The 14,289-nt window shown below is 48.0% G+C and overlaps 1 protein-coding gene across 1 annotated transcript in view; it reads right to left on the bottom strand.

The window, feature by feature from the left end:
- Positions 1-14,289, bottom strand: part of LOC146010151 (uncharacterized) — a 43,160-nt gene that overhangs the window by 7,299 nt on the left and 21,572 nt on the right. The window contains 5 exon segments of the mRNA XM_083151109.1: positions 2-1,310; positions 10,653-10,890; positions 11,015-11,112; positions 12,564-12,642; positions 13,951-14,142. Of these exon segments, the coding sequence (XP_083007235.1) occupies positions 2-1,310; positions 10,653-10,890; positions 11,015-11,112; positions 12,564-12,642; positions 13,951-14,142 (1,916 nt within the window).

Here is a 14,289-nt window from a genome sequence, read left to right on the forward strand (position 1 = left end):
GTGACATCTCTGATGTCTAAAAAGATGAGATTTATTTTGAAAACATTTCTCACATTCAGAGCATGAAAATGGTTTCTCACCTGTGTGAAGTCTCTCATGCGTAACAAGAGCTGATTTATATGTAAAACATTTCCCACACTCAGAGCATGAATATGGTTTCACACCTGTATGACTTCTCTCATGTGTAACAAGAGATGATTTCTCTATAAAACATTTCTCACATTCAGAGCATGAAAATGGTTTCTCACCAGTGTGACTTCTCTCATGTTTAACAAGAGTTGATTTCATTGCAAAACATTTCCCACATTCAGAGCATGAAAATGGTTTCTCGCCTGTGTGATGACTCTCATGTTTAACTAGACTTTCTTTTTTGCTAAAACATTTTCCACACTCAGAGCATGAATATGGTTTCTCCCCTGTGTGACTTCTCTCATGTCTAACAAGAGAAGACTTCTGTGTAAAACATTTCCCACATTCAGAGCATGAAAATGGTTTCTCGCCTGTGTGATGTCTCTCATGTTTAACTAGACTTTCTTTTTTGCTAAAACATTTCCCACATTCAGAACATGAAAATAGTTTTTCCCCTGTGTGACTTCTCTCATGACTAACAAGAGTTGATTTAATTGCAAAACATTTCCCACATTCAGAACATGAAAATGGTTTCTCCCCTGTGTGACTTCTCTCATGACTAACAAGAGTTGATTTAATTGCAAAACATTTCCCACATTCAGAACATGAAAATGGTTTCTCACCTGTGTGACTTCTCTCATGAGTAACAAGAGTTGATTTCATTGCAAAACATTTCCCACATTCAGAACATGAAAATGGTTTCTCACCTGTGTGACTTTTCTCATGTCTAAAACAATTTGATTTGTTTCTAAAACATTTCCCACATTCATAACATGAAAATGGTTTATCTCCTGTGTGACTTCTCTCATGTGCATCAACATATGATTTACTTCTAAAACATTCCCCACACTCAGGACATGAAAACGGTTTCTCACTTGTGTAATGTATCTGATGTAAAACAGAAACTGACGGATGTATAGAACTCTTACTAAACTCAGAACTGGTAGATACTGTATCATCTTTATGGTCTGTACTGTGTGTAGTAAGGTCTGAATGATCAGGAGAAGGTTCCTCATGACTAGAGGGACCAGATGAAATATCTGCACTGGGAAATGTTGGGTGTGTATTGGGGATAATGGGGTTTTCCTCTGGAGAATCTTGTCTGATGTTCTTATCTTCTAGTATATAACCTGGAGACACAATGAGATCTCCCTCCGAGGTATTCCTGCTTGTGCGCCCATCTACAGGAAACAGATGAATGACAACAGACAGAATTGTTTACATTGAGAAGGAAATGTTCATGGATGTTTTATCACTTAAACTGAACATGTCTAATGCTGCGCACACACTGGCCGATATATCGCTGGTCTGTCAGCCAGTGATAGGTCTGTGAATGACGTCGGTCAGACATATATAGCGTCAGCACCGCAACACAGCCGATGGTCAACATACCTAGGGTTCGATCCTATTCTGTGCGGATGATTCGTGAGTGAAAATCATCATGGCACCGTGTGCACTTTATGGCGGGCTGAATTCGCTTAAAAGCGCTCGCACTGCCATAGGGGTGCAAGCAATTTTAAGAGAATTCGGCCCAGAGAAGGGTGCGAGATCGGCTTAATTCAGTGCCGTTTTCAGCATTTAAATGCATGAGCACGGCACCCAAATGGCACCTCGCACCCTTCAGACCTAATAGGATCACTCCCCTAAAGCGCTGTGTGTGTGAGGGTGATCTCCTGCCATCCATATACCCGCAGCAGGAGCTGGTGGTGATCAGCAGCTGAATTGGCCGGCACATGTAATTGCACCCGCCCAACTGTGACATCAGTCACTATGGATTGGGCAGTGTGTATGGAGGACAATCCGTCCACAGATATATCTACAGATCAATCGTTTTGCAGATATATCTATGTGTTCGGTGGGGTGGGGGGTATCCTGCTCCTTGGGCTCCAAAACTACACAGCACAGCTAGCAGGTCTGAATAGGGCCATAAGACCCTCATCCAATCACTGGCCAGACTGGATTACTGTAACCTGCTCCTATGTGTCCTCCCCAACTTCCATCTCTGTCCACGGCTCATCTCCAACCTGACTGCTTCTGCCCCTCCTCCTACAGTCCCTACACTGGCTCCCATTCCTTCCAGACCCTAATCCTCCCCAATAACTCACTCATCCATCTACATCCTCCATCTCCAACCTGACTGCTTCTGCCCCCCCCTCTCCTACAGGCCCTACACTGGCTCCCATTCCTTCCAGACCCTAATCCTCCCCAATAACTCACTCATCCATCCACATCCTCCATCTCCACCTGCCTCTCCCCCAAATTCCCAGGAACCTTGTTCTGCCAATGACAGGCACTTCACCTCCCACCTAATTACCTCCTCCCACTCAGGACATTACCCACGCTGCCTCCCACCATGGGAACTTTCACCCTCTCAGACTCCACCCCTCTCTGATGTAAAAAAGGGAGAGACAGATATATCTGCACACAAATATATTGTACCGCTGATTGCAGAGCTTCTATATTAAACATAAACTTTTATCATTCCATTAAAACATATGAGGGTAGGATCCCTACAGCCTTTTAATGTATCCGGCTGTGGGGGGGAAACCCCTCCATACTTGAGGCGATAAATATTTAGAGGTTAAAAAATGGCATTTTTGTTAGAACTTACTGTTCTTAACCCTTTCTCTGAGTCCATCCTGGTGACACAGCTTAACCATGGGATGTAGGAGGGTCCTAAGGAGCCCAGCACCTATGCTATGTTCTTTTAGAGGCAGGCTCCTCCCCTGCTGCATCCCAGAAACTGCAGTTCAAACTTCAAGAGCCCACTAGGATACATTACTCAGTACAATGCCTGAACATATTAATATGCACAATCAACAAAATTAACCATATAATATGAGTATGTAACATGAAACAGTATAACACTTACTGAGTGTAAGGGAGGGATCGCTGTGTCACCAGGACTGACTCAGAGAAAGGGATTCGAATGGTTAAGTGTTTACAAAAATCCCCTTTTCTTTAGCGTCCATCCTGGTGACACAGCTCAACCATGGGACGTTCAAGAGCCGGTCCTTTGGGAGGGTACGCTCAGGTCTGCAGCATGTAGCACTGCTCGCCTAAATGAAGCGTCCTCCGAGGCAAACTCAAGGAACTGATAGAATTTGGTAAAAGTGTGAACAGGTGGCAGCCCTGCATAGCTGCTCCGCTGAAGCCCTGTGACGCTCAGCCCAAGCAGAGGCAACCGACCTCGTGGTACGGGCGTTCACCCTTGCTGGAACTGGACGACCAACCTTGGTGTAGGCAAAAGCAATAACCGACCTCAACCATTTTGCGATAGTCTGCTTAGAGGCGGCCACCCTCTCTTATGTACATCATACAGTACCAACAACATATCGGTCTTGTGAAAAGACTTCACACTATCCAGAAAAACAAGCATAGCGCGAACCACATCCAAACGCATCAATCTGTCCCTGTTTCTGGTCTCCTCAGGAGAGGAAAACACTGGAAGCACAATCTCCTGGTTTAAATGGAAATCAGAGACCACTTTTGGTAAATATGTAGGAACTGTACGGAGAACGGCCCTATCCTCATGGAAGATTAAGAAGGGAGGCTTACAGGACAAAGCCCCATACTCTGAAACTCTCCTGGCCGAAGCGATAGCCAAAGCCAGTTTCCATGACAAAAACTTCAAATCAGCTGACCGCAAAGGTTCAAAGGGAGGCTTCGGCAGCACTGATAGGACCAGGGACAAGTCCCACAGAGATACCAGGTGATGAGAAGGCGGTCTAATACGCATAGAAAATTGACAGTGCGTAAAGTTCTACCTTTACCTTTAAAGATTGAAGACTCAACCCAGCCGAAAAAAACGTCCTGAAAAAAATCCAATAGCCTAACCAATTTGAATCTAGACGTATGAACCTTTTGTTTCTCACACCATCTGATGTAGATCTTCCACACCCTATAGCAGTTAGCTGCTGAGAAAGGCTTCCTGGCCTTCAGCATCCGAAAATCCCTTATTTTTCAATAATGAGATTTCAAAAGCCACGCAGTCAAATTTAGCCGAGCTAGGTCCAGGTGGAAGAACGGACCTTGACAGAGAAGATCTGGACGAAGAGGCAGGCACCATGTGGACACTACTGACAACCTGAGTATGTCAGAATACCAGGACCTCCTGGGTCAGTCTGGAGCCACCATGGTTACTGGTGAGCCCTGAACCCGAATCCTCTTGAGGACTTGTGCAAGCTTCGGAAAAGGTGGGAAGATGTATGCCAGCTTGAATCTCCAAGGAACTGTCATGGCATCCATGGCCCATGCCGTCCGATCCCTGGTCCATGAACAGAACATCGGGACCGGACAATTGTGTCTTGAAGCCATCAAGTCCACTTCCGGAACTCCCCAGTGTAATGTGAGGTCCCGGAACACCTCCGGGTGTAAGGCCCACTACCCCTCCAGCAGTTCCGACCTGCTGAGGAAGTCCACCTCCACATTCCGGACCCCCGCAATAAACACAGCTGATAATGCTGGAACATGACTCTGCCCATTGGATAATCTGGGAGACTTCTTGCATCACCGCATTGAGCCCCCCCATTGTGGACATCTGAGCCCCCCATTGTGGACACTTATTTCAAGCACATCACTGCAATTTGCTTCAAATCCATGTATTGAGGACACCACCACGTGCACTTGCACTATCCCATCCGGATCAATCATCCGAGGCAGCCATTGGAAATTCGACCAAGCCATCCAGGTCTTTACCATCTTTCCCGTTAGAGGAACCTAACTCACCATCTGGACTCTGTTCTGGGACTACATTGGCCACCTGGTTATCTCCTCTATGGGATTCATATCTGAGATGTCCGTGTGGTAATATGAACGCTCACTGGAAAGCCCATTAAAAACATTCTCCACCTGCCGAAGCGCAATCAGAACTGCTCTGAGTTCCAGGATATGGATGGGAAGCGTCGCTTCCGACCGTGACCGCAGGCCCTGAAGCCTGAGATGGAGAACCACGGCTCCCCAACCTTTGAGACTCGCATCGGTTGTGACCACTAACCACACCCAAGACTGCAGAGAACGGCCCATCCGGAGAGTCTCCACGTCCGTCCACCACAACAGGGAATCTCTGAATCTCCTATGTCAGAGAAATTCTATCCAACTTCATAGTGTCGGTGTCCCCTCACCAAGAAGTTAGGATGTTCCACTGGAACACCCTCGAGTGGAACCTTGCATACTGCAGGGTTTCGAACGTGGCCACCATCTTGCCCAACAGTCTTAGACACATCCAGACCGATGGGTCCGGAGCCCTGAGTATAAACCAAGTTAAGCTCTGCACCCCCTTGGCTTTGTCCTCTGTCAAATGAGTGTCCAAAACTACCCTCAAGAATTGCAGCTTCTGGGATGGCGCTAGGTGAGTTTAGGATCCATCCGTGAACCTGAAAAAACCTGATCGCTACACTGATGTGTTCCTGTAACAACTCTGCCGAATCCGCCTTGGACAGGAGGTCGTCCAAATTCGGAATAATCACAATTCCCCGCAATCTGAATGATGCTTCCATGACAGCCATCACTTTGGTGAACACTCTTGGAGCTGTTGTTAGCCCAAATGGAAGAGCCTGGAACTGCCAATGCTGTGAGCTCACTGCAAAACGAAGCAGAGATTGATGCTCTTTCAATATAGGCACGTGAAGATACGTGTCCTGAATATCGAGGCCAAATATTCCCTGACTCCATGCTTAGCAGCACTGATCCGAGAGACTCCATCTTGAAATGATCCACCCACAAATGTCTGTTCAGGGATTTCAGATTCAAGATGGGTTGAAAGGACCCCTCCGGTTTGGAACCAGGAACAGAGTGGAATAAAATACCTTCCTCTGTTCCTATGCAGGCACTGGAATCACCACCTCCAACAGAGCTGCTCTCTTCCCTGCCTTCCGCGGTAAGGGAGTAAGGACAAATTGTTTCGGAGGATCCCCTTTTAAGTTGATATTGTAACCTGTGTGGACAGGAACCAAACATCCTGAAAATGTAGGAGGCGACCACCCACGCTGCTCTCAGAATGTGGAATCTGCTTCCCGTCATGCTGAGGATTTATGCTCAGGTTTGGACGCTTGCTTCTTGGTAAAGACACCGAAATGGGATTTGGAAGGTTTTACCCTGCTTGTGGGAAATTTCCCTTTACCTGTTTGACCCCTGCCAGATGCTCTGCCCCGAAAGGACGAGTGAAAGGAAGGACGAAACGCACCAAAGCAAGGACTGCCCTGCTTTGACTCTGGACCCGGGAGGAAAGAGCCACAGGTGCATCCACTAAAGGGACCTTTTCCCACAATTTAAACATGCTCCTCCTGAATGGGGTGTAAGTTATCAAAACTCTTTGGCATAACAACCTTTTTGTCTGGGGTCTTCCAAGCTTCCCTCATAAGCTCAGACATGCTTGTATCAGTAGGAGATTTGCGCAGCCTTTTAAACACGCCTTCCTGCTGAACCGTGTCAATCTCAGATAAATGCAAAGCCTGGCGCACAGCCAAAATAAAATCCTCCACACCTGGGACTGAGGTATACATAACCTCCTGCTGTCCCCAAACAGTATATGATCCTCAGTCTCTCCTCTCTGTATCCCTTCTCTAGGATCCTCTGCCTCTCCTCTCTGTATCCCCTCTCTATGATCCTCAGTCTCTCCGCTCTGTATCCCTTCTCTAGGATCCTTTGCCTCTCCTCTCTGTATCCACTCTCTATGATCCTCAGTCTCTCCTCTCTGTATCCCCTATCTATGATCCTCAGTCCCTCCTCTCTGTATCCCCTATCTATGATCCTCAGTCTCTCCTCTCTGTATCCCCTATCTATGATCCTCAGACTCTCCTCTCTGTATTCACTCTCTATGATCCTCAGTCTCTCCTCTCTATATCCCCTCTCTATGATCCTCAGTCTCTCCTCTCTGTATCCCCACTCTATGATCCCCAGTCTCGCCTCTCTGTATCCCCTTTCTATGATCCTCAGTTTCTCCGCTCTGTAACCCCTCTCTAGGATCCTCTGTCTCTCCTCTCTGTATCCCATCTCTATGATCCTCAGTCTCTCCTCTCTGTATCCCTTCTCTAGGATCCTTTGCCTCTCCTCTCTGTATCCACTCTCTATGATCCTCAGTCTCTCCGCTCTGTATCCCCTATCTATGATCCTCAGTCTCTCCTCTCTGTATTCACTCTCTATGATCCTCAGTCTCTCCTCTCTATATCCCCTCTCTATGATCCTCAGTCTCTCCTCTCTATATCCCCTCTCTATGATCCTCAGTCTCTCCTCTCTGTATCCCCACTCTATGATCCCCAGTCTCTCCTCTCTGTATCCCCTCTCTATGATCCTCAGTCTCTCCGCTCTGTAACCCCTCTCTAGGATCCTCTGTCTCTCCTCTCTGTATCCCCTCTCTATGATCCTCAGTCTCTCCTCTCTGTATTCACTCTCTATGATCCTCAGTCTCTCCTCTCTATATCCCCTCTCTATGATCCTCAGTCTCTCCTCTCTGTATCCCCACTCTATGATCCCCAGTCTCTCCTCTCTGTATCCCCTCTCTATGATCCTCAGTCTCTCCGCTCTGTAACCCCTCTCTAGGATCCTCTGTCTCTCCTCTCTGTATCCCCTCTCTATGATCCTCAGTCTCTCCTCTCTGTATCCCCTCTCTATGATCCTCAGTCTCTCCTCTATGTATCCCCTCTCTATGATCCTCAGTCTCTCCTCTCTGTATCCCCTCTCTATGATCCTCAGTCTCTCCACTCTGTATCCCCTCTCTATGATCCTCAGTCTCTCCGCCCTGTATCCCCTCTCTATGATCCTCAGTCTCTCCACTCTGTATCCCCTCTCTAGGATCCTCTGTCTCTCCTCTCTGTATCCCCTCTCTATGATCCTCAGTCTCTCCTCTCTGTATCCCCTCTATATGATCCTCAGTCTCTCCTCTCTGTATTCACTCTCTATGATCCTCAGTCTCTCCTCTCTATATCCCCTCTCTATGATCCTCAGTCTCTCCTCTCTGTATCCCCACTCTATGATCCCCAGTCTCTCCTCTGTATCCCCTCTCTATGATCCTCAGTCTCTCCGCTCTGTAACCCCTCTCTAGGATCCTCTGTCTCTCCTCTCTGTATCCCCTCTCTATGATCCTCAGTCTCTCCTCTCTGTATCCCCTCTCTATGATCCTCAGTCTCTCCTCTATGTATACCCTCTCTATGATCCTCAGTCTCTCCTCTCTGTATCCCCTCTCTATGATCCTCAGTCTCTCCACTCTGTATCCCCTCTCTATGATCCTCAGTCTCTCCGCCCTGTATCCCCTCTCTATGATCCTCAGTCTCTCCGCTCTGTAACCCCTCTCTAGGATCCTCTGTCTCTCCTCTCTGTATCCCCTCTCTATGATCCTCAGTCTCTCCTCTCTGTATCCCCTCTATATGATCCTCAGTCTCTCCTCTCTGTATTCACTCTCTATGATCCTCAGTCTCTCCTCTCTATATCCCCTCTCTATGATCCTCAGTCTCTCCTCTCTGTATCCCCACTCTATGATCCCCAGTCTCTCCTCTCTGTATCCCCTCTCTATGATCCTCAGTCTCTCCGCTCTGTAACCCCTCTCTAGGATCCTCTGTCTCTCCTCTCTGTATCCCCTCTCTATGATCCTCAGTCTCTCCTCTCTGTATCCCCTCTCTATGATCCTCAGTCTCTCCTCTATGCATCCCCTCTCTATGATCCTCAGTCTCTCCGCCCTGTATCCCCTCTCTATGATCCTCAGTCTCTCCGCTCTGTAACCCCTCTCTAGGATCCTCTGTCTCTCCCCTCTGTATCCCCTCTCTATGATCCTCAGTCTCTCCTCTCTGTATCCCCTCTATATGATCCTCAGTCTCTCCTCTCTGTATCCCCTCTCTATGATCCTCAGTCTCTCCTCTCTGTATCCCCTCTCTATGATCCTCAGTCTCTCCACTCTGTATCCCCTCTCTATGATCCTCAGTCTCTCCGCTCTGTATCCCCTCTCTATGATCCTCAGTCTCTCCTCTATGTATCCCCTCATACTCACCTCACCAGGGTCCAGGGATTGCTGCAAGTCTACGGGGCCTCCTGCTGCATGGTGTCACCTGGTGCAGTAAAGTGATGCTGCAAAGCGGCAGGTCACTTTACAGCACCGGGGGTTACAGGAGAAGGAAGCATTGAATACCGACCGCGCTGCAGGAGCCGATCCCCAGGGATTGGTGACTATACCAGCGGTGTGGGGGGGGGTTGCGTCGCATGGAGGAAGTGTCATTATGATGGGGAGGGGGATCCGTTGCTGCACTGCCCAGACACTACTGCACTCTAGGGTTATATGTCCCAACCAGCCGGGATATCTGCCCACTTGGAAGCGCTTTGTGAGAAACCCGCATTGCAGTGGGAACGCCGTTACATCATCAGGGAGATAAAGGGCTCTATACACCGGAGCAGCTGCTATGTCTGTATACACAACTTGTGCGGCTACACCTCCATCTGACCCCCAATTTGGGGTAATTGGTACATTCATGCCATGTATTCAATTATCCCATTGTGAGTTTCGCCGATATTACATGATATCACATATTATTGGCTGCTTACATGGCTGCTGTGACTGCACCTGCTGCAATGTGGTTATAGCTTATATCTCATAGGCTACAGTGTATTGTACTGCATAGACCCAGCCACAGTGACAGGCAGACTGCATAGACCCAGCCACAGTGACAGGCAGACTGCATAGACCTAACCACAGTGACATGCAGACTGCATAGACCCAGCCACAGTGACATGCAGACTGCATAGACCCAGCCACAGTGACATGCAGACTGCATAGACCCAGCCACTGTGACATGCAGACTGCATAGACCCAGCCACTGTGACATGCAGACTGCATAGACCCAGCCACTGTGACATGCAGACTGACGGGAGTCACATTTCCCAGCTTACACATTACCCAGCTAGTACTATGGGACAGGAACCCACATAAGCCAGTGACACTGTGCAGCCAGTCACTTCTCTCACACACACTATACACATGTGGCAGCACAGTAGCTGTGTACACTAGCAGCATGTCCTAGTCACTGGTTACAACTACTACAGTGGGAGTATAATAGGGGCTGATGGCTCCTGATGTATGAGATACACCAGATAGTGTGGGGAGGAGACTGGTCAGATCTCTGGGCTGGTAACACACAGTGACCTGATGTGAGGGGAGAGCAGGAGTATAATAGGGGCTGATGGCTCCTGATGTATGAGATACACCAGAGAGTGTGGGGAGGAGACTGGTCAGATCTCTGGGCTGGTAACACACAGTGACATGATACGAGGGGAGAGCAGGAGCATAATAGGGGCTGACGGCTCCTGATGTATGAGATACACCAGAGAGTGTGGGGAGGAGACTGTTCAAATCTCTGGGCTGGTAACACACAGTGACATGATGTGAGGGGGAGAGCAGGAGTATAATAGGGGCTGATGGCTCTGGATCCCCCCCCCCCCCCCACTAGGCCATTAGTTTGGTCTGACAGATGAGGATGTAAGATAAGAGAAAGCTGTATTGGTAAAACAAGGAAAATATGTAATTTGTGATTATTACTCACATGTGCTGATATCTGTTGGGATTTCCTCCTCCTTACACTGCTGATCACCTCTCATATCCGTATCTTTTGTCTCTGTATCTTCTTCCTTATTTGTCACATAAGACTCTTCTCCTTCTGCCTTAATTTCAGTCAAATACATCTCTTCTCCCTCTGTATCTTCTATCTTAATTTCAGTCACATCTGTCTCTTCTCCCACTGTATCTTCTACCTTAATATCAGGCAAATCTTCAAACTGAACCTAAAAAAAAATATATAACTTTAGTAATGTCTGTTTTATTTTATTTTTTACACACAGACAACTGCTGCAATTCATATAGTGACAATCACTTTGGTATATTGGGGAGACCCTAAATTCCACCTACCTGATCCTCCTGTGGGGTCCTGTGAGTCTCCGCTGTACAGTGCTGTGAATACAGAGGACGGGGACATCTCTCTGGGGTATCTCTGTTACTGGATCCATCTATAGGAGACACAGTGTGACTGAGGACATTGTATATATGTGATTATCCTGGGAATACAGAGGACGGGGACATCTCTCTGGGGTATCTCTGTTACTGGGCCCATCTGTAGGAGACACACAGTGACTGAGGACATGGTATATATGTGATTATCCTGGGAATACAGAGGACGGGGACATCTCTCTGGGGTATCTCTGTTACTGGATCCATCTATAGGAGACACAGTGTGACTGAGGACATTGTATATATGTGATTATCCTGGGAATACAGAGGACGGGGACATCTCTCTGGGGTATTTCTGTTACTGGGCCCATCTGTAGGAGACACGCAGTGACTGAGGACATGGTATATATGTGATTATCCTGGGAATACAGAGGACGGGGACATCTCTCTGGGGTATCTCTGTTACTGGGCCCATGTGTAGGAGACACACAGTGACTGAGTACATGGTATATATGTGATTATCCTGGGAATAGAGAGGACGGGGACATCTCTCTGGGGTATCTCTGTTACTGGGCCCATGTGTAGGAGACAAGCAGTGACTGAGTACATAGTATATATGTGATTATCCTGGGAATACAGAGGACGGGGACATCACTCTGGGGTATCTCTGTTACTGGGCCCATCTGTAGGAGACACGCAGTGACTGAGGACATGGTATATATGTGATTATCCTGGGAATACAGAGGACGGGGACATCTCTCTGCGGTATCTCTGTTACTGGGCCCATCTGTAGGAGACACGCAGTGACTGAGGACATTGTATATATGTGATTATCCTGGGAATACAGAGGATGGGGACATCTCTCTGGGGTATCTCTGTTACTGGGCCCATCTGTAGGAGACACGCAGTGACTGAGGACATGGTATATATGTGATTATCCTGGGAATACAGAGGACGGGGACATCTCTCTGCGGTATCTCTGTTACTGGGCCCATCTGTAGGAGACACGCAGTGACTGAGGACATTGTATATATGTGATTATCCTGGGAATACAGAGGACGGGGACATCTCTCTGGGGTATCTCTGTTACTGGGCCCATCTGTAGGAGACACGCAGTGACTGAGGACATGGTATATATGTGATTATCCTGGGGATACAGAGGACGGGGACATTTCTCTGGGGTATCTCTGTTACTGGCCCATCTGTAGGAGACACACAGTGACTGAGGACATTGTATATATGTGATTATCCTGGGAATACAGAGGACGGGGACATCTCTCTGGGGTATCTTTGTTACTGGGCCCATCTGTAGGAGCCACACAGTGACTGAGGACATGGTATATATGTGATTATCCTGGGAATACAGAGGACGGGGACATCTCTCTGGGGTATCTCTGTTACTGGATCCATCTATAGGAGACACAGTGTGACTGAGTACATTGAATACATGTGAGATTAGCAGATGATAAGTGTACAATATCACGTACAATAAAATGAAATCTCTTCTTACCCAGTGATGTGAGGGGCCGGTGATTCTCCATCATCAAGTCCTTGTACAGATCCTTGTGTTCCTCTATATACTCCCACTCCTGCATGGAGAGATAGACAGTGACATCCTGACACCTTATAGGAACCTAACACACACAATTATACAGTCATCACCCAGACACATCCCCCGGTGTTACTGTATAATGTCCCATTCCCAGCAGTCACCTCTCCAGTCACATCCCCCAATGTTACTGTATAATGTCCCATTCCCAGCAGTCACCTATTTGGTCACATCCCCAGGTGTTACTGTAAAATCTCCCATTCCCAGCAGTCTCCTCTCCGGTCACATCCCCGGTGTTACTGTATAATGTCCCATTCGCAGCAGTCACCTCTGTAGTCACATCTCCCAGTGATACTGTATAATGTCCCATTCCCAGCAGTCACCTCTCCTGTCACATCCCCCGGTGTTACTGTAAAATGTCCCATTCCCAGCAGTCACCTCTCCGGTCACACCCCCGGTGTTACTGTATAATGCCCCATTCCCAGCAGTCACCACTCCAGTCACATCCCCCGGTGTTACTGTATAATGTCCCATTCCCAGCAGTCACCTCTCCGGTCACATCCCCTGGTGTCACTGTATAATGCCCCATTCCCAGCAGTCACCTCTCCGGTCACATCTCCCAGTGTTACTGTATATTGTCCCATTCCCAGCAGTCACCTCTCCCGGTGTTACTGTATAATGTCCCATTCCCAGTAGTCACCTCTCTGGTCACATCCCCCGGTGTTACTGTATATTGTCCCATTCCCAGCAGTCACCTCTCCGGTCACATCCCCCGGTGTTACTGTATAATGTCCCATTCCCAGCAGTCACATCTCCAGTCACATCCCCCGGTGTTACTGTATATTGCCCCATTCCCAGCAGTCACCTCTCCGGTCACATCCCCCGGTGTTACTGTATATTGTCCCATTCCCAGCAGTCACCTCTCCAGTTATATCCCCCAGTGTTACTGTATAATGTCCCATTCCCAGCAGTCACCTCTCCGGTCACATCCCCCAGTGTTACTGTATAATGCCCCATTCCCAGCAGTCACCTCTCCAGTTATATCCCCCAGTGTTACTGTATAATGTTCCATTCCCAGCAGTCACCTCTCCGGTCACATCTCCCAGTGTTACTGTATATTGTCCCATTCCCAGCAGTCACCTCTCCCGGTGTTACTGTATAATGTCCCATTCCCAGTAGTCACCTCTCTGGTCACATCCCCCGGTGTTACTGTATAATGTCCCATTCCCAGTAGTCACCTCTCTGGTCACATCCCCCGGTGTTACTGTATATTGTCCCATTCCCAGCATTCACCTCTCCGGTCACATCCCCCGGTGTTACTGTATAATGTCCCATTCCCAGCAGTCACCTCTCCGGTCAGCAGCTGGATGATCTTGTTGATGAGTTCCAGGATCTTCTGCTTATTGTCTCTCCCATGTATCAGTGAGTGAGGTGCAGGCACTGTGATGGAACTCTGGGTCTTCTTCTGTCCTTCTGACACACAGGGATAACTATTGGGTGTCTCATGATCACCGGATGTCTTCTTCACCACTGTGTAACCCTGGTGTATTGGAATATATACAATCAATGCAGAGACTCCTAGTTATAACTTTCTATTATTGCAATGCGATGTCACTCCCAAGATCCACCAGTCAGGTCACTGTAGTATTTACATATTAGTGATATCACCAACACTCTGATCTCCTTA

Source organism: Crinia signifera, chromosome 6, assembly GCF_055691185.1.
Source record: "Crinia signifera chromosome 6, ASM5569118v1, whole genome shotgun sequence".
Taxonomy (NCBI): domain Eukaryota; kingdom Metazoa; phylum Chordata; class Amphibia; order Anura; family Myobatrachidae; genus Crinia; species Crinia signifera.